General features: G+C 36.0%; 2 protein-coding genes and 1 pseudogene across 2 annotated transcripts; all 3 read right to left on the reverse strand.

Moving 5' to 3' along the window:
- Positions 1-2,887, reverse strand: LOC115710390 (lysine histidine transporter 2-like; annotated as a pseudogene).
- A 369-nt stretch (positions 2,888-3,256) lies between these two features.
- Positions 3,257-7,326, reverse strand: LOC115711499 (uncharacterized). The gene is made up of 8 exons (XM_030639845.2): positions 6,421-7,326; positions 5,666-5,830; positions 5,229-5,327; positions 5,041-5,142; positions 4,797-4,916; positions 4,353-4,499; positions 3,867-4,199; positions 3,257-3,753 (listed from the first exon to the last, which is right to left on the reverse strand). The coding sequence occupies exons 1-8, from the start codon at positions 6,943-6,945 to the stop codon at positions 3,481-3,483; spliced, it is 1,764 nt and encodes a 587-aa protein (XP_030495705.2). The 5' UTR covers positions 6,946-7,326; the 3' UTR covers positions 3,257-3,480.
- Positions 7,327-15,274: 7,948 nt separating this feature from the next.
- On the reverse strand, positions 15,275-18,662 carry LOC115708676 (glyceraldehyde-3-phosphate dehydrogenase). The gene is made up of 12 exons (XM_030636658.2): positions 18,418-18,662; positions 18,271-18,294; positions 18,063-18,163; positions 17,794-17,909; positions 17,589-17,688; positions 16,956-17,102; positions 16,815-16,875; positions 16,616-16,713; positions 16,347-16,489; positions 16,081-16,164; positions 15,711-15,800; positions 15,275-15,613 (listed from the first exon to the last, which is right to left on the reverse strand). Exons 1-12 carry the CDS (start codon positions 18,419-18,421, stop codon positions 15,568-15,570), a joined length of 1,014 nt encoding a protein of 337 aa, XP_030492518.1. The 5' UTR covers positions 18,422-18,662; the 3' UTR covers positions 15,275-15,567.
- Between the last annotated feature and the right edge of the window lie 1,637 nt (positions 18,663-20,299).

A 20,299-nucleotide genomic window follows, 5' to 3' on the forward strand; every position in this document is an offset into this window, starting at 1 on the left:
GAAGATGAAGTTATATATATAGTAGTAATTAAGTAAAAGACTAATTAAGGTTTTTGTCTTCCGAACTTTGACATGTATTAAATTTGAACTTTTAATGTCGTTAAAAATACCCCTTGAATTATTGCAGATTTTTAGATTTAAGGACTTTTGTCCAATTTTAGTAAAAAAAAAATCTAACATAGATGAAAGTTTAGGAGTATGATTTAGTACAGGTCAATGTTTAAGGGACATGATTTGGTAAATATTAAAGTTTGGGGAACAAATCAATGAAATAGTAAAATTGATTGAAATTAGACAAAAGTCCTTAAATCTAACAATCTCAATAGTTCAAGAGGGATTTTTAACGGCCAGAAAAGTTCAGGGGGTATGATTTGGTACATGTTAAAGTTTAGAGAGTAAAATCCTAATTAGACTTAAGTAAATGTTAGTTAATCTATATACACAATATATAATATAAGAATTGTTTGTTTGTATAGAGAAAATTATAATTGTACCCGGTAACTACCAATGACATGAAACACAAAAAACATGTTGGCCATGAAAACAAGTCACCAAGGTTTCTCCAAAGAGACAAGGATGTTGCCATCCATGCTATCACCGAAAATTCAATAACCAATGGAAGCAACACAAGGCCACCACTGCATAGGCGACTAAAACCCCTTTCCACATGGGCCTCTTGGAAGGTTTATCCGAGGTGGAAGTGATGGTTGCTTGGATCTCCAACACCACATTATGGCCTGCAAAGGCAAAAGCCACATCTCCCAATCTAGTGGTAGATAGAACATAGGTGACATGTGGGGCGACTCCTTTGGCGAGAGAGGCTGACCAGGCAATGCATGGTTGAGTAGCTCAAGGATGTGATGATTGTGATGGAATTGAAGTTGGGAAGGTGATGAGATAGGATGAAGTGGATAGAGCCAAACATCATGATCATGAAGAAAAAGGTCTTGATAGGCTTGCAGTTGCCTCCTGTGATCATCATGTACACGATCATGTTCACTCCAACCTCGACCATCAGCTGTTGAAGGCCGAATGCCACCACTTCCCATTGCCAGAGCTTGTGGTTGGAAGCCATGTGGATAGATCATCACTACCATTTTTTATTATTATTACTTATTTCTTCTTGTTCTAATTCCTTTGGTATGTTATTGCTAATACTCTCAGTCTCCACCACGATGATGATGGTCAGTTTTTATTAAGTTACACTGTACTGCGTGTGAATGAAATGAATGTCCTAACTTAATTTGGTTATACTTATAGGAGCCAAATTCCCAATATATGTCCTAACTAATTATATTATAACAACTCATTTAATTTGCTATATAACCACTTAAAAGACTTTACAATCCTACTGTACTGTTTATATCTATGTATAAAACAAAATCATAACCCGGTGATGTAACACTCTCAGGGAGCTTACAAATAATTTCATTTCTCAACCTTTTTTAATTTTTTTTTTCTCTATTTCTCATTTTACTATCTAATCTAAAACAAAATATAAATATATCTATTCAAATACTACATTAAATTCTAATAATATATCTACTCAAATTCTATATTAAAATCTAATAATAATAATAATAATATATTATAGAACAAGTTTTATTATAAAAGGTCAAAGATAAATCAAGTTAATCATTCCAAGTTCTTTGTGCAAGCAAAATAAAAGCAGACAGTCCAAGATGGGAATTTTGGGTTTTCTTTATAGGTAAATGGCGGCAAAACCCCCAATACTTTCGTTTTAGTTTCATTAAACCCCCACAACCCAAATTTCTGCGGGTAAACCCCCAAAACCACTATTCTGTTAGCAATTTACCCTTCCCGTCCAAATTTAGCTGTTAAATGCCAGGTTGGCTTGTCCACGTGGACACAATATACACGTGGCATAATTTTATTGGTCCACGTAAATAATTATATTAAAAAAATTAAAAAAATAAAATAAAATTAATTTAAAATTAAAAAAATTTAAATAAATTTTTTTTTCTTTCTTTTTTTATTTTTCTTTTCTTTCTTTTTCTGTCTCTCTCTCTAACTCCTTCATCTCTTTCTCTATCTCACCACCACCATTATTCCTCTTCAAAAATATCATCATCACCACCACCATCATCCACCACAGATGCCCACCACCACCACTACCATTCACAGCCACCGAAACCACCACCCACCATCTCTAAAATCACCACAACCTACTAGTGCCAAAACCACCACCACCACCGCCTATTTTCAAATCCAAATCACAAAAAAAAAAAAAATCAAAACAAAACACCACCCCGATATACACATATATACACAAAACAAACCAATTTAAATAAATCCAAATCCAACAAATAAACAAACACACATATATACACAAAATTTTAGTCCAAAAACACAAACCTTAAAACCCTAAATTTATTTCTCCACAACCATTATTTTTCTACAGATCTAAAAAATAAAAATCACAATAATACCCAAAAAATTTATACACAGATCTATTGCAAAGAAAAATTATGAAAAACCCTAAATAAGAGAGAGAGAGGTATCGGTGATCGATACCTAGGTTGGGTCCTCGTGGCCGGCTCGGTGGTCCTCGTCAACGGACGGCTCGGTGGTCCTCGTCGACGGCAACTGGACTATTCTGCATCATCGACAGAGAGAGAGAAGAAGAGGGATGAGAGAGAGAGAGAGACAGAGAAGAGGGCTGAGAGAGAAAGAAAGAGAAGAGGGCTCGGGGTTACCTGGGTCGGGGAAGCTTCAGCACGTCGTGCGCCTGGCAGGTGGTCATCGGCGCCGGCCGCAGGTCTGTACCTGCATCGAGAGAGAGAGAGAGAGAGAGAGAGAGAGAGAGAGAGAGAGAGAGAGAGAGAGAGAGAGAGAGAGAGAGAGAGAGAGAGAGAGAGAGAGAGAGAGAGAGACATGTCTCGAACGTACAAGAAAACGAAAGAGAAAGAAAAAAAAAGGAAAGAAAAAGAAAGAAAAGAAAAAGAAAAGAAAAAAAAAGAAAAAAAAATTATTTAAAATTTTTTAATTTTAAATTAATTTTATTTTATTTTTTTAATTTTTTTAATATAATTATTTACGTGGACCAATAAAATTGTGCCACGTGTATATTGTGTCCACGTGGACAAGTCAACCTGGCATTTAACAGCTAAATTTGGACGGGAAGGATAAATTGCTAACAGAATAGTAGTTTTGAGGTTTTACCCGCAGAAATTTGGGTTGTGGGAGTTTAATGAAACTAAAACGAAAGTATTGGGGGTTTTGCCGTCATTTACCCTTTCTTTATTTAATTTAGATGTCATTTTATTAATTGATTATTCAACCAATTAAATTTTCAAGATAAACAAAACTAGGAATACACCAAATAAATTAACTACTAAGAAAAAAACCCTTTACCTACAACTAATTATTTACTACTCGATAGGAAAAGATAAATTGACTATACAAATAATAATGTAGTTTGCAACAAAATGAACTCCTTCAAGGACTTCTTTCCTACTTCTAAAAATACATTCGGTTACATATAAACATGCCACCTGAATTAACTCTCTGTTGTTGTCTAAATCTCTCAAAGAGAAGATCTTCATCTCTTTGAAGCTTCAGATAATCTTCCATGTCAAACTGATTTGTTTTTGATCCATCTGGATATGATGGCCGTCGACAATTTCCATTGCCTTCTACTACTTTCATAGGAAGTGAATCCATAATCGCTGGACTCCAGCTCCCTCGGCTACTGGCTGACTGACTAGGTGGATTCTGTTCATTAATTACCTCCTGCAAGAACAAGTCACCAATCTTTTAGAAGCCAAAAACAACGATCTTATTCCATAAGAATGCATGTGTGACTTAATTGTCACAAGAATTTGCATAAGCAGTTCTGTTATTACCTGAACAGTTTTGAATGAAGTATTATTTGGAGTTATTGAGGACTCCATTTTATTCATGCCTAAAATGGGGGAGGCATCGTTACTAGTCTCCCACTTCAACCAAGGAAGTATAACTCCATCCGAGTCAATAGGAAGAGGTGTCGACATTGCAGGATTTTGAGAAATTCGTGTCTTTGCAATTGATATTCCTCCTCCAATACTTGAACTCGTGTCACTTCTTTCTCCGTCGAGTGATGATATATCTGTATCTTCAATATTTGAAATGAAGTCCTCAATGTATTTCTCTGCCTCCTCTGACAGTCTTTTTGACATCCTACCTTTGTCGGTACTCCTCTGTTGAATAAAATACAGTCATTCAATACTAAGATCATTTCCCTTTGGCCGAGAACAGAATATTACGGAACCAGTTAAACAAGCTAGCTGTAGGGATCAAGAAAATCACAACCAAGTATTTGTAATTAGCAGAACGAAGGAAAAAAAAAATACCCTTCTTGTTCCTGCTCGTGATGGTTTATCTACAACAGCACTGATCTTGGGTTCTGGAATCAATTCCTTCACTATCTTAGAGAGCTCTCTGCTACGTTGTTCCTCTAACACAATTTCAGATAGTAAATCTTGTTTACGCTTCTCAGACTGCAAAGTAAGAAATTATGTTCCCTTGTAGGTAAGACACTCCAAATATTAGAAACAAGTACTTGACGAAACATTCAAGCTAAATGAATATAAATAACCGTGACCCATCATATGCAATTTTTTTCTTTTTCTCTTCCTGAATAAAATCTTACTAAGTCTGCTAGCACACAAGTGAAGGGCAATCTATATATAAAAACTGGAAATAAGTGTGACTTAAATCAAACTCTGAAAAAAGCGGGGTATTTCATTTTATGAATAATCTTTTGCTTAGTCAAAACAAGATTTAATTACTAGTACCTCTTCCAATTGGGTTGAGTAATTCCACCTTATTGAAGAAACAGCTTGAAGTACATCAGAACTGTTTGACAGCAAGCAATCGCCTGGTGCAGAGGCTGTAGGTTTTGTTTTCCCCATTGCCTGAACAGATCACATGTTAAACCAGTGAATTTCAGGAAAGTTTCTTAAAAAATAACACTTTGACTTGCTCAAGAAAAAAAAAATAAAGTATTGGCAAACAAACTGAAAAATCTAGGATACTCACTTGTTCAAACTCTGTTCTAATTTCTTTCACAGCATGTCTAAGCTCTGTCCGCATTGCCTCATAAATACTACCATTCACATCATCCCCAGTTGGATGTTGTGCCTAAAAGATAAGAAAAACAAATTGATGTGAAAAGCATAAAGCTAAGGCCAAACTCACAAATGATAATTTCTTAATAAGTGGCAAACCTTCTTCTGTGCATAAACTGTTCGAATTGTCCGCTCAATTCCATTTTTACCAGAATGAGCATCCCTCCCTTCATCGTCGGTTAAAACTGAAGATTGGCTCTGAAAGGTCAAAGACATTTTCAACTTGAGGAATCTAAGACATTAATTATAATTAAATTTAGTAGAAAGAAAGAAAATACCACTGATCCCAAACTCAATGGTCAAAGTTGTTCCTTTTACATTGTTTTTTTCTTAAAAGAAAAATAAAAATTATACTAAAAAAATTTCCCCAACTAGGTACAGTAGATATTCTTCAATAAGCAAAATAATACAATGGTAGGATCATCCCCAGCTCAACACTGAAAATTGTCCCATCCTTTTTTACAAAATTAGAATTCAAAATTTTACCATCAAAATATGCTAGAAAATTTCAATAAGCAACAAGAAATAAAACTTACAGAATAGCCATCGCAGGACCTCAAATCCTTCTGGCTGAAAGACCTTCTCAGTCCTTGTCTTTGATTAGAAGCTTTCGGCTTATGTGAGGAGCGTAACTGTTCATTTCCACTTCCTAAGCTCTTAGGATTAGCATTGTTACGTTTCTGGGAATGATCTAAATCACTCTGTCATTTGAAAAACGATACCAAATTAGCTACATGAAATTACCCAACTGCATCTTATACAACTAGCCTCCTATAGGACCTATCAAATGGATCAGTTCAAATAAAAGTAAGACAATGGGGCATTGGGGCTCAATATCAAATATGCCCAGCAATCTTCTTTCGATCAGTAAACTCTTCAAGGACTGGAAAGGTAATCACAATGCTGTCATGTCAGCCTATGTTTACTAGTCCGTAATCGACTTTGATAGAAAGCTAGAAAGAGTGTTCATTTTTCACACCGATCCATCTGTAAACTTACACATTTACACCATTTGTGATTGCATTTCCCCCTATAACTAAATCAATTGTAGAATTTTCCTCATTCCACGCTAAACCCTTTCCCTCAGCACTTTTCTTTTTTTCAACAACGTATTCTAGTCAACATGCCCTTACAATAAATAATATTCAGTATAATTTCAATTCTCTAATATTTACAAATTTTATTTTTTTTTTAGAAAAATTAAAAATAAAAACGTTCTTGGCTTCATCAAATTACAATGGTACACATGAATAGACTCTACAAAACGATAGTAAAACTCAAACGAGATTACCTCAGAATCGCTAATTTGATACCGAACCACAGAAACCGAACGCCGTCTTCTGGAAAGAGCACTGTTATCCGAAGTCAACCTTCCTCCACCACTACCAGAATTGCTACCAGTACTCCCTTTCACCTCACCAATACAACTACCCCCAGTCAACCTCGAGCTCTGCCTCGCCACGGACCTTCCTCGTCTCTGCGACACACTAGAGCCACTCACCGGAGTAACCTCAGACTTACGCGAAGCCGAGCGACCTCTATCTCCCGAGTCAAAGAACTCAACAGCAAGGTCATCAAGGCTGATCTCAGGAAAACCCGAACCTCGGACTGTGTTAACGAACTTCCCTCTTGGAGCTGGAGTTTCATCGAAATCATCGCTCGCAGGCGTCTGCAACCGGTGCGAGAATCGACTGAGGCTCCGAGAACGGCGATGAACCGAGCTCCGATTCGAGGAAGCCGAGTCTTCAACTGAAGCCGACGACGATGATCCAATCGACATTCGCTTCGAGGTCGATTTAAACGCCGAGGTAGCCATTTCTCTCTCAGATGAAATCAACAAAACCACAACTTTATTTATATATAGAAATTAGGGCTTAACGAATAGAGCATTTAATGGAGGATCCAACTGCTCAACGTCTGAATTAAAACTAGTTTAAATGAAAGCCAGAGAGAAATGAGATGTACACATATACATATACATATATATTATAGAGAGAGAAAGCTCAGTATGAGTTTGTGAGAGTTTAGAGAGAGAAAGTGAGAGTTTTAAAGAAGAAGACGAAGAAAGTTGGATAGAACGAAATGAAAGAATAAATTTGAATTAATGTCGATTATTAACGAAGAAGAGACTCTGAACTGAATCAGGCGGGTTTATTTTGATTTTAGCCTTTTTCCTTTTTCAAAAAAATAAAATAATAAAATTAAAAAATAGGTTGAATCTGTATTGATCTGGTGGGGTTGGGTGGAAAACGAAAAAGAAAGTTCTTAATAAATACGACACGTCGTTTTAGTAGATTTCAACGACATTAACAATCTTAAACGACATGTAGTTAATAATTTTAGCCCAATAACGATAAAGAGATCGGGTTGATCGCCTAAAACTAATGTTATTATGTCCTCTAGTGGCTTATAAAATGATAAAATAACAAATAATAAAAAAAATATTCTTACAAAAAAATGATAAAAGATTAATTTGCGGATTGTAAATAAATGTTTAAGTTTAATTTTTTACAATAATAATACTTAAATTATAATTTTAAAACTTTTATAAGTACTTGATTATGGCGCGTATACTAAACTGTAATTGGAATCAGAATAATCAATGAGAAAAATGTATCGATTTAAAATAATAAGAAACAATATTTTATTATGTTGTTTACTAAACTGTAAAAAGAAAACCAGAATCATATTATTTTGTTTACATAATTAGTAAAAGTAATCGGAATTATTTAATTTGACAAAATTGTCATTATTAGAACATGTAATTATTTTCTGTTTATAGATTTTTAAAGGGTATATTTGTCTTTTTTATTTTTAATTAATAAAATTAAAATTAAAATAAATTAGGGAAATTGCTCCATATACTATTTTTCAAATTTACGGTTTGGGTTTCTAAAGTGATTGCAGCGCTAGTTGCAATAGGGGTTTCTATACGATTTTTTGTTGCAATTTAAGTTGCAACGCTAGTTGCAATAGAATTTTCTATGTAGAATTTCGTAAAAATGCAAAAAAAAAAAAAAAAAAAAAAAAACGGTTTCTAAGTGTAAAAATGAAAAAACCCCAATAAATAAATTAAGGAAAGGAAAAAGGTATTCCCTATAAAAATGAGGAGAACCTTTGTCTTTATTTTTTCCCTAATTTGTGTGGGTTCCACTACTTTCTCCCTTTCCAAAAGGGAAATTTGAATTATTATGAATGTTTTAATACAAAATTGGTTTGGAGAACATGTAGTGTAGATAATTTTTAAAATAGGATCAATTTTCAAAAACCCCCAAAATAGCCTTGTCAAAATCCCAATCTCTTTCTCTCTCCACTCAAACTCTCTCACGGTTCTCTTTCCTTCATGCCCGATCCCAGCCGCCTCTCACACTCCGACTCGCCCGAACCCCAGCCACCTCACACAACCACCGCACCGTCGCCCAGTCGACTCCGACCGAGACCCACCCACTATCCGACTGTCATCACCGCCACATGGAGGAGGAGACCCACCCAGGATAACCGCACCATATCTAAGGTATTTTTTTAACTCTTTTAAAATTTCAGATCTGAGAAACCATTGGGGAAGAAGGGGGTCCGACGGGTTGGGTCCGATGGGTCCGACGGGTGGGGTCCGATGGTCCCGATGCATGGGTCCGATGGTCCGATGGGTTGGGGTCCAATGGTCACGTTGGGTTGGGTCCGATGGTCCGATGGTCCGATTCGTGCGGTCCGATTAGACCGATGGGGTCCGATGGCTACCATATTGGGCCAATCGGACCCGAGGGGTTTGTTTGTTTGTTTGTTTGTTTTTTTTTGTCGTACGCGATGGAGATCGTCGGGTCGTAGGCGGTGGTGAGGGGGTGACGACGCGGTGGTTGTGTGAGGTGGCTGGGGTTCGGGCGAAGTCGGATTGTGTGAGGCGGCTGGGATCGGGCATGAACGAAAGAGGGACTGAGAGAGAGTTTGAGTGGAAGAGAGAGAAAGGGATTGGGATTTTGACAAGGCTATTTTGGGAGTTTTTGAAAATTGGTCCTATTTTTAAAATTACCTACACTAAGTGTTCTCCAAACCAATTTTATATTAAAACATGCATAATAATTCAAATTTCCCTTCCAAAATTTAGTAAACAATTATATGAGAATTAATACCTTACCATTCATTCTCATTCCCTTTAAGTAAACATGCCATAAATTTTAAAAATAATTATTGATTGGTCCAATTCATTAAATTTTTATTTTTTTAAAAAAAAAAATTTAAATGATAACTTAAGTATTTTTTTTTTATTTTAACTTAGTCTTTAAAATGTAACTGAAAGTTAAAATATTTATGCGTAAATTACTCAATGATAAAATATCATTTATCATTATAGTTTAAAATAATAAAAGAAAACTTTGACACAATAATATTGAAGATAAGGATTATTGTCCATTAACACAATTAATGGATTTGTAGAAAGATTAATGATATATAGACACTTTCATACCAGCATGCATGCTATATCATCACCATATTTTAAAATTTTACATTAATATTAATTTTATCTATTATTTATATATTATATATATTTTCATCAATACTACACCCTTCTCATTTAGCCAACATAAGACTTTTTTTTTCTTTCCTTTTCTTCTTAAGTGTATATAAGGGAGAAAAAATTTAACCAGCTGTTATAAATAATATAAAATAAAATAAAAATAGGAAAAAAGAGAAGATAAAGAAAAAAAAAATGAGAGATTAATTGAGAATTTTTAGCAGTTTATTCTAATGGGTTAAACCCTCTATTTATACAAAAATATAACTAAAATGATAGGAAACTAAACAATAAAATAAAAGGAAATATAATAAAGCATTTGTGGTACTAATTAATGTATTAATTTGGATAATTATAATAATATTTAATAACAATCCCCTGAGATGTTCATAAAGGTTGTCTTATTAAAAACTTTGTTGAAAAAACTTGGTCAAAGGAAAAAAAGTACATTGTAAATTAACTCTCCCTCATTTAGGCATTCGTAGAGATCTTCTAATCAAAAACTTTCAATCTTGTGAACCATCTTCTCAAATATTGATGTTGGTAATGACTTTGTGAATAAGTATGCATGATTGACACTTGGTTGAATATGTTGGGTACCAATATGCATTCTCTTGAAATATATTAAGAAGAATTTGGTGAAATATATTTTAATTCTATCTCATTCAATGTACCATCCTTTTAGTTGAGCGATGCAACCAGTATTGAATAAGATCAGCTTTAGATAAAGAATTCAAAAGAACTTTTAGGAGTAATGCTAGACAACATTAGCATTATCCAGTAGCTTAAGAGCTTTATTTATAGACCATGATTACAAGAGAGAGAGATTCTGATAACTCAATCGGTTACAAAACAGAGTACAGACCAAAGCAACTAACTAATTACCTAACAGTGAAAGTAACTAATAGCCAAGTAATTAACTAATTACATTTGTTATCATCCCCCCTCGAAATGAAAAGGGAGGTTTACAACTTTTAGTTTGTTTTTGAGGTAAAGAAATCTGTCCTTAAGTAAAGACTTTGTAAGGATGTCTGCCACTTGATCAACCAAAGGAACAAATCGAACTAAGACTTCATTATTTAAGATCTAATCTGTGACAAAATGTTGGTCTATTTCCATATGCTTGCATCTGGCATGGAATATGGGATTTGCAGCAAGTGCAGCTGCCCTTTGATTGTCAACCCATATAACAGGCACATCTGCAAATTTAAGCTCAACTCGGATGATAGAGAAGTGATCCACTTGATTTCTGCAACTGCATTGGCTAAAGCTCTAAACTCAAACTCAGTGGAAGATATAGCAACAACCTGTTGCTTCTTTGCTGACTAGGAGATGAGATTAGGTCCAAGAAACACTGTATATCCTCCTATCGACCTTCTGTCATCTATGAAACTTGCCTAGTTAGCATCTGAGTATGTTGTGAGAGACATTCTAATTGCTGGTTTTAATAGTAAGCCTTCAGATATGGTGCCTTTTAGATATCGAAGTAGTCTCTTGCAAGCCTCCCAATGGACATATGTGGGAGCATGAAGGAATTGGGACAGCTTGTTTATGATGTAAGCCACATCAGGCCTGGTAAGTGTAAGGTACTGCAAAGCACCTAAAGTGCTTCGATATAATGTATTGTCTTCAAAGGGAACTCCTTCAGATAAAGATAACTTGTGGGCAATACTTGTGGGACTGGTACAAGGTTTGGCACCCTCAAGATGAACCTTCACTAATAAATCTGGTATGTACCTAGTCTGTGACAAAAACATTCCATTGTTGTCCCTGCATATTTTAACACCTAGGAAATAGTGAAGTTGGCCAAGATCTTTCATTTGAAAACTTGTATTAAGATCATTAACAAGCTTTGTGATGAGAGAGCTATTTGGTCTAGTAACCTAGAATGTCATCTACATAGACTAAGAGAATTAGGAGTGTGTCTGTAGAGCCATAAACAAATAAGGATGAGTCCGATTTAGAAGCTTGAAAACCCCAAGCCAACAGAGTAGATTTGAGTCTATCATTCCAAGCTCGAGGAGCTTGTTTTAGTCCATAGATTGCCGTATGCAATAGACAGACATGATTAGGCTTTGAACTGTCTTCAAATCCTTGAGGTTGAGTCATATAAACTCTCTTGAAGCGTCCCATTGAGGAAAGCATTAGAGACATTGAGTTGCCTAACTTCCCAATTGAAAGACACAGCAAGTGTCAACACCATTCTCCCTGTGACAGGCTTCACAACAGAACTAAAGGTCTCATCATAGTCTATTCTAAGTGCTTGTAGGTATCCCTTGACAAAAAGTCTTGATTTGAATCTGTCAATGGAGCCATCAGCATTTAGTTTGATTTTGTGTACCCACTTGTTTCCAATAAGGTGCATGCGAGGCTCATAGGGAATAAGTGTCCAGGTGTCATTGTCTTTAAGGGCTCTAAACTCTTTTTTCATAGTTGCATTCCAAACAGGATCTTTAAGAGCAGTTTTGATAGATGTGGGTTCTCTAGGTAGCAAGGACTCTGGTAGTTTATGTTTGGTGGCAAGATAGGCATTTGTTTTATAAATGTCATGCTGAGATCTTGTTACCATTGAGTATGTTCTGAGAGGAGCAGTAGCAGGAGTTGGATTATTTGCAGAGATACTACTCGATGAGGATGTGTTTGAATGCTGAGTTTGTGTGACAGGTGTGAGAACAGACTCAGCAGATCTACTGGTAGAGGCACTATCATGTTGAGAGTCAGGCATTTAAGGAGCAGTATGAACAGAGCTGTAGCATTTTGTGTAGCAGAAGCATAGTTGTCATTAACATATGTTGCTTCTAAGGATGAAGCAACAGGTTCAAGCATAGCAGCAGGTGTTTGTTCAGTTGGGGCAGCAAGCAATGTGTTTAATGACTCAATTTCATTAGGAGATGAAACAAGAGAGTGAGTGACATCATTATTGGTAGTAGTAAAGAACTGTGTAGTAGGAAACTGAGAGGAGAGTTTAGAAGATACCTGTGCAGGAGTAGATGCCTTTTGAGCTGGGAAGTGAGTTTCATTGAAGACAACATTTCTTGCAATGAAGATTCTACCAGCTAAGTTTTGACATAGGTAGCCCTTATGCTTGGGAGAATATCCAAGAAAAATGCATTGCTCAGATCTAAACTCTAGTTTGTGATGATGGTAAGGCCTTAGATGGGGAAAGCAGGCACATCCAAAAAAATTTGGGATGTTGTAATCTGGTTTTTTATGCAACAGGCACTCAAATGGGCTGATGTTGCCAATCAATGTGGTAGGCATTCTGTTGATGGAGTACACAGCACACTGAAAAGCATGCAACCAGTAGGACATGTCTAAACCAGATTGTGCAAGAAGTGTCAACTCAATTTTTATAACATGTCTGTGCTTCCTCTTAACCCTTCCATTTTGCGCATGTGTATGAGGACATGGTAATTGAAATTTGATTCCTTGGTCTGTTAGAAATCTTTCAAATGACATGTATTCACCCCTCCATCAACTTGAACCTTTTTAATAGGCAAGTTGAACTGTTTTTCAACAAGACTCTTGAACTGAATGAAGATTTCAAAGGCTTGAGATCTTAGTGTCATAGGAAATATCTAAGAGAACTTACTGTAGTCATCAATGAATATAATATAGTATCTGAAATTCTCCATAGACACAGCAAGAGATGTGCCCTAAATATCAGTATGGATGAGTTCTAGAGGTTGAGAGACTCTACTTTTTAACAAAGGGAAGGGAAGCCTATGACTCTTTCCTAACTGGCAAGCAGTACAAAACTTAAGATTTTTAAGTGAATGTGGAATGTTAGCCTGAGTTAGGATAGTTTTTAAAGTGGCTGGTGCAGGGTGTCCTAGCTTGGAATGCCAAGTGTTAATCTTAGATTGTAATGTAGTAGAATAGACAGATGGAGAGAAAGAGTCTATATAATTGGAATTAGTGCTTTTATTCATAGAAAATTGATTACATGAGTGAGTTGCATAAGCAACATTACAATTTTGACTTTTATTAAAATCAGTACATTTGGAAAATGTAGAAGTAACAAGATTACATTCCAGACTATGGTGGGACAGGTTTGATTCATCATCTCCTAGCCATCTTTAAGCTTCCCTTTGAGCAGAACAGTCCCCGTTTGTTTGTCCTTAACAAAACAACAAGACTTGTGAAATTCAAGAAAAATATAATTATCATGAGTTAACTTAGAGACACTAAGTTTTTTGTTATGTCAGGGACTTGTAATACAGAATTTAAATGCAAGGGAGAAGAGGAATTTGGAGAAAGAGTTGCTTTACCAACATGGGATATGACAAGTCTCTTACCATCTCCAACAACCACAAGTTCTTGGCCAGAGTAGGTGGTTGCTGAATCAAGATTGTCCATGTTGCAGGTGATATGATTAGTAGCACCTGTGTCCACGAACTAACCTGCATCATCTCCAAAATCAGGGATAGATTAAGTGACATGAACCTGGGGTCATAATCGAATTGTAATTCAGTAAGGTGGGCTTGAGACTGAGAGGAATTTGGTTTTGGAGTCACCCAATTTCTATCAAAACGATAGTGACAAACGAGAGCAGTATGGCCAAATTTTAAGCAGACTTGACACAAGGGACGATTATTGTTTTGAGGTCGAGGAGGATTGCGAGAAGGTGGTTTGGGTTGGTGATCATGATTTGGGTTTCTGGCATCTAACTTTCGAAACTCCTTTCCGAACGACATCTAACTTTCTACAAGACACCTTTTGAAGATTTTTTCATTTGGAGAAACTATACCACAATGCTTTTAAAACCATTCCAAATGTTCAATAACTCACTCCGAAAATGACATTTTGAAGAATATTGTAGTATAACCACTTCTTTCAGCATTTGTCAATTATTTTCCAAACATTACAAAAACCATAAAACGACAACCTTTCCAAGTGCGGCATCAAATGAACTTGCAAAGAATTTGAACTAACCAAATTCACCAAACAAAACAACAGAGAAAAAAGGATTTCCCATAACGATGTGATCATGCTTTGTCGTTTCTCCCACATGAAAACAAGTTAATGATCATGTATCCTTAATTCTATTTTTGGGGCTCTCGATATGTGCAATAGGATTAAACTTGTAAAGATTCGGAAGTCTGGACCTAATATATGCCACCATCAATTAAAAAAAAAAGAATCTAATTTTATACGAATAGCCACAAAGAACAGAATACCATATACCAACTTTAAGGTTTGCCTATAATACTGCTATATCAGTACAAGTCTTTCAAGAAATGACATCTAAAAGATATTCTCCAGCCATGGTTTGGTAGGAAGAGAAAAAAAATGTGTCAAATTCCTATACTGTAAACTAGAATAATATTCCACTATAAAAAAAAAATATATATATATTTTAACATGTAACTAAAAGTTAAAATAAAAAGTTGTAGTTATCACTACTCAATTATCAATAATCTAGTCTTTTTATTATTATTTTCTCTTCTTTTTTTCGCTGAATTTTTTACTCTATTTGATTGTATGAAATTTTTTCACTCCATCCCACTCAATATTTCGTACCTCTCATCTTTTCTTCTTTCCTTCACTTTTTTCTCTTCTTTTGTTCTTTAATGGTTAATGACATTTTCTTATTTTTTGGATTCTTTTTTTAGATGTTGATTGCACCAAAATATGCAAAAACCCCATAAGATGCCCTTTAGCATTAGAGTAATAAACTCAGCAAAAACAAATATACCGGCAAATAAAGGTTTACTATCTTGAAAACAAAACATGGAGCACATCTATTGCCCCATCATTGATCACACTGAAACTAAATGATCTAGAGTACAAAGACTTGGTATAAACACCCAAGTAATTTTTTTATAAAAAAAAATCCTCTTATTTTCGATAATGAGAAGCAGAAGACTGATAAATATCATAAGCCAATAGAGATAACACCATTAGCAGAAGCCCAGTCTAGCTATTTCACTTGGTTTTTGCAACATGGACAATGAGGTCAATCACACGGGTGCTGCAAAATCCCACAAAAGTATTCATAAACACAAGTACAAAAGGCCGAGCTGAAGCAAAAGAAAAAAAATATACCCAAAGATAAAATAGCAATTTACCTGTAACCCCACTCGTTGTCATACCACGAAACAAGCTTAACAAACTTGTCATTCAAAGCAATTCCGGCCTTGGCATCGAAGATGCTTGACCTATAAAGTTGACAAATTCAACACATCAATCTAAGATAACTAGTTGAAGAATGCAGCTAAAATAGTTGTCAAAACATAAATAAGGGGAGGGAAAGGACAGAGATGCAAAGGCAAAAATAAAGTTCTTTGAAAATATAGTGACCAAATTTATAGATTAGATTTTCAGAAGAAAAGTTGATCAATCACAATCAAGTTACGGAAATCTTTATGAAGGCCCGCATCCTAAAAATGCATGGCCAGGACATATTCAAGATATAAAGTATATAGATCTATCTATTACCTGTTGTCACCCACAAAGTCAGTGGAAACCACGTCATCCTCGGTGTAACCCAAGATTCCCTTCATTTTACCCTCAGATTCCTCCCTGTGAAGAACCAAATAGAAGATGTTAAAGAAACCACCAGAAATGAATCATCAAAGTTGACATATCTAAAGCTAAACAAAGCACAAACAGCAGTGGGCAGAGCTGATAGGTAAAACACAAGCCAAAGAAACTAATGTGAAATTAAAATCAATTTCAAATAGGAATATAATTGTCTTTCTTACTTGATAGCAGCTTTAATCTGCTCGTAGGTGGCAGCCTTCTCCAGCCTTACTGTGAGGTCAACCACTGAGACATCAACAGTAGGAACACGGAATGCCATTCCAGTCAATTTTCCGTTCAAAGCTGGAAGCACTTTCCCAACAGCCTTCACCATATCAAACCAACAAATAAATAAATAGGCGACATAAGATAACGATTTTGGAAATAAAAGACAGCTCTAAATTGGTTAATTTTGACATGTTTAAAAACAAAGAGTGAAAAAAAAAGGTACCTTAGCAGCTCCAGTACTGCTAGGAATGATGTTGAATGAAGCAGCTCTTCCACCTCTCCAGTCCTTGGCAGATGGTCCATCAACAGTTTTTTGAGTGGCTGCATAAAGGAACATTTGCACACAACAAATTGATTACACAAATTGGTTTTAACAAAAATCAACAACACAATACAAGCATATAAATTACTAAGAAACCCACCAGTGATGGAGTGCACGGTGGTCATCAGACCCTCGACAATGCCAAATCTATCATTAATGACCTGAAAATTGAAACAATATAGATGTTAGCAGGCATTTACTTCCCAAGTTCATCAAAAAAAGAGAATGAAATGAAATGAACCTTGGCAAGGGGTGCAAGGCAGTTGGTAGTGCAACTGGCATTGGAAATAATGTGAAGATCTGACTTGTATTCGTGCTCATTGACACCCACAACAAACATGGGAGCATCCTTGCTGGGAGCTGAAATGATGACCTTCTTGGCACCTCCCTGAAAGTAATAAAATACAAAAATTAAAATGAAATTTAATGTAATTATATACAAGTGCTCATTACGGGAAAACACGTGAGACTGATTTCCAAACAGAAGTAATAGACTTTTTACTTTGACACATCGATGAAAATTGCCTACATGTTTTGGACGTAAGAAATTCCCTCATCTCTTGCTAAGAGTAAAAAAGAACGATCTCACTCAAAAGTAAGGAAAAAAAGAAAGAAACTATGGCAGTAAATGCACTAAAAAAATGTGGAATATAAACGCAACATATTCAGCTTAAAGTAGAATGGGAAATTGGTTGGAGCCCTAGTTCACAAAACCCACTACATCAAGTTCAAAATCACAAGGGTATAACGCTACATATTCAATTGAACGGTAGATATATTAAGTGAAAATGGCAAACCTTCAATCACAAGAGCATAACGCTGCATATTCAATTGAACAGTATATATAAATATATATCAAGTGAAAATGGCAAACCTTCAAATGGGCAGCAGCCTTGTCCTTGTCAGTGAAAACTCCAGTAGATTCCACAATGAAATCAGCTCCAACCTGACCCCATGGGATCTCTTCTGGGTTCCTAAAAATTATACCACATACGTTCTCTCCATAAATATCTACTATTTATATTTAACACCAAGAAAACTTGTGTATTGTTATGTATGCTAAAAATACATTAATATACCTGTTGCCAAAGACAGCGACGGGCTTATCGCCGAAAAGAAGGGTCTTCTCGTCCTTAACTTTAAGATCAAAATGCTTCCACTGACCGTGAACACTGTCATACTTGAACATGTAGGTCTGTATTCACAAAGAAAAAAATAAAATCAGACAAAAGAAGAGTATGTTTTATCAAATATCACAAATATTAACATTAACTAAAAACAAAAAATAGGACAAAGGACTCAAATCAAGACACTACATCACAACATGAAAGAAAAGAAATAAAAATACCATGTAATCAGTGGTGATGAATGGATCGTTAACAGCAACTAGTTCAACATCATCCCTCTGTAAAGCAACCCTAGCCACCAACCTACCGATTCTTCCAAATCCTAAAATATTTAATCAAAATAAAATTCAAAAAAATATCAGATCTGCGACCGAATAGATCAAAACATCTGTAAATAAATCAATGAATCCACACAGAAATGAAAATTACCGTTGATTCCGATCTTGATTTTCCCTGTAAACAAACAGATGCCAAAAAAAAACACCAAAAAAAAAATCAGAAAAAAATTCAAAATAAAAAAAATGGATAAGATATCATAATCTAGAAACGAAAAGCTGAGAAAACCAGTAACATTACCCATGATGATCGAAGAAGAAGAAGCTGAGAGAGAGAAAGAGTTGTTGGTGAAGAAGGTTCTGGTGAGAGTAGCTGAGAGAGAGTGAGAGAGCTAACAAAGATAAAAGATACTATATAAAATGGAAGGGCAACGGGAGACCGGAATGGCCAGTGACTGTCGTTTCAAGACTTTACCAAAACGACATGTCGTATATTTCTGATTAGGTTTGATTTTTAAATACCAACCGTTTGATTGAGAATCAGTCAGAGCAAAGAAAAAAGCTAAGACAAAAGTCAAAGAAATGTAACCGACGCAACGATGGTGGGTGTCCACGTGTCGTCATGATTTGTCATTGTGTGGTTGTATAGTCTAGAGATGTGTGAGAGGCCGTTTGGTTGCCACGTCACTATTAGGGGTAGGAGTAGGACAAGTGGACTTCTGACATAAGTGGCCCACTGTTGATCTTAAGGCCCAAACTTATCTTGGATGGACCACGTATAGTACTCCACTACGGCCCGCCAACCGTTTCTCGTAATTTTGCCTTTCAAATTATGGAAAGGTCATATTTTATTTCAAATTTGAAGATGTTTCTAGACTTTTTTATAATAAATGTTTTAGAACATGTTTGTGTGTATTTTCCGCTTCGCACTTCTTTATGAATGTTTTTGTATTGTTTTGTTCTTTTTTTTTAAAGAAAAATCAAATCTCTCCTTTCACAAACAAGGCTATCACATTTTTTTTAAAGAAAAAGTAGCAATATTAAACCAAATTAACTGTTATAGAAGCACTTAAAAATTTAGGACAAATATCAGTCTAAACATGAACTCCTGACGAACTAGTAACAGATTTAGCTAGTGTGTGAATCACATCATTTGCAACACACGAAATGGCACAACACGAACCACCACCAACCGCAGCTAAAAGACAGATAATCTCCTCAATAACATGTTTGAATTCAAAATTAGAATCAAAATTATTAACCCAATTACAAACGGTGGTCGCATCCGTCTCCACTCTCCCTACATTGATACCCAAATTTGAAGCCCAAAGGAGACCAATACGAAGAGCCAACAACTCTGCCATGACCACACGAAATTCACTAACAACACCAATCAACCATGCCGCCCACACAACGCCCTCTACATCACGAACCACCCCCAAAAACATGTAAAGCCTCTCCCAGGCATGACTGTCGCATCAATTGACAACACCAACACCCCGAGTTCCAAAGGAACCCACCTGTGACCAACAACAGTGGCCACCCTCGACCCCGACTCCCAACAACCAAACTCCACCAGCTCACCCCGAACCATCCTCCCTCTTTCCCCCATTCGCTGCTGCACACCAAAAAAAACCAGCAACGCAAAACTCATCTAAAGCCACATCTGCCAGGTCAACAACGACATTCAACCTTGATTGTTTTTCCTGAACAACATCGAGTTCCAATTATACCAAATCCACCACCACACCATAGCTACCATGGCAAAGTTATCATGATCCAGGACATTAAAAAGCCACATTAGGAGCTCTGAAAATGGGCCATTTTTACACCGCCAGCTGCCCCCACACCCCCAATCGATGCCAAACCAGAATCAAAGGAGAACAATACATTAATGCGTGTTTCGGGGTTTCAACCTCCTCCCCACACCTCTCACACATTGGCTGAACAAGTATTTTCTGCCTACTAAGCTAAGAATTCATTGGAAGGGCACGATAAAACATCCGCCACAAAAAGATTTTGACTTTCTGGTGGCACCCGTAAATTCCACAGGCCATTCCACCACGTGGTTGAATTCATTGAAGAACAATCCTTCTCCTCACTCACCAACTCTAAGGCCATAGCATATCCACTTCTTATTGTATAACACCCATCGAAATCATAATGCCAACACCAACGGTCTT

The sequence above is a fragment of the Cannabis sativa genome, chromosome 3 (genome assembly GCF_029168945.1).
Source record: "Cannabis sativa cultivar Pink pepper isolate KNU-18-1 chromosome 3, ASM2916894v1, whole genome shotgun sequence".
NCBI lineage: Eukaryota > Viridiplantae > Streptophyta > Magnoliopsida > Rosales > Cannabaceae > Cannabis > Cannabis sativa.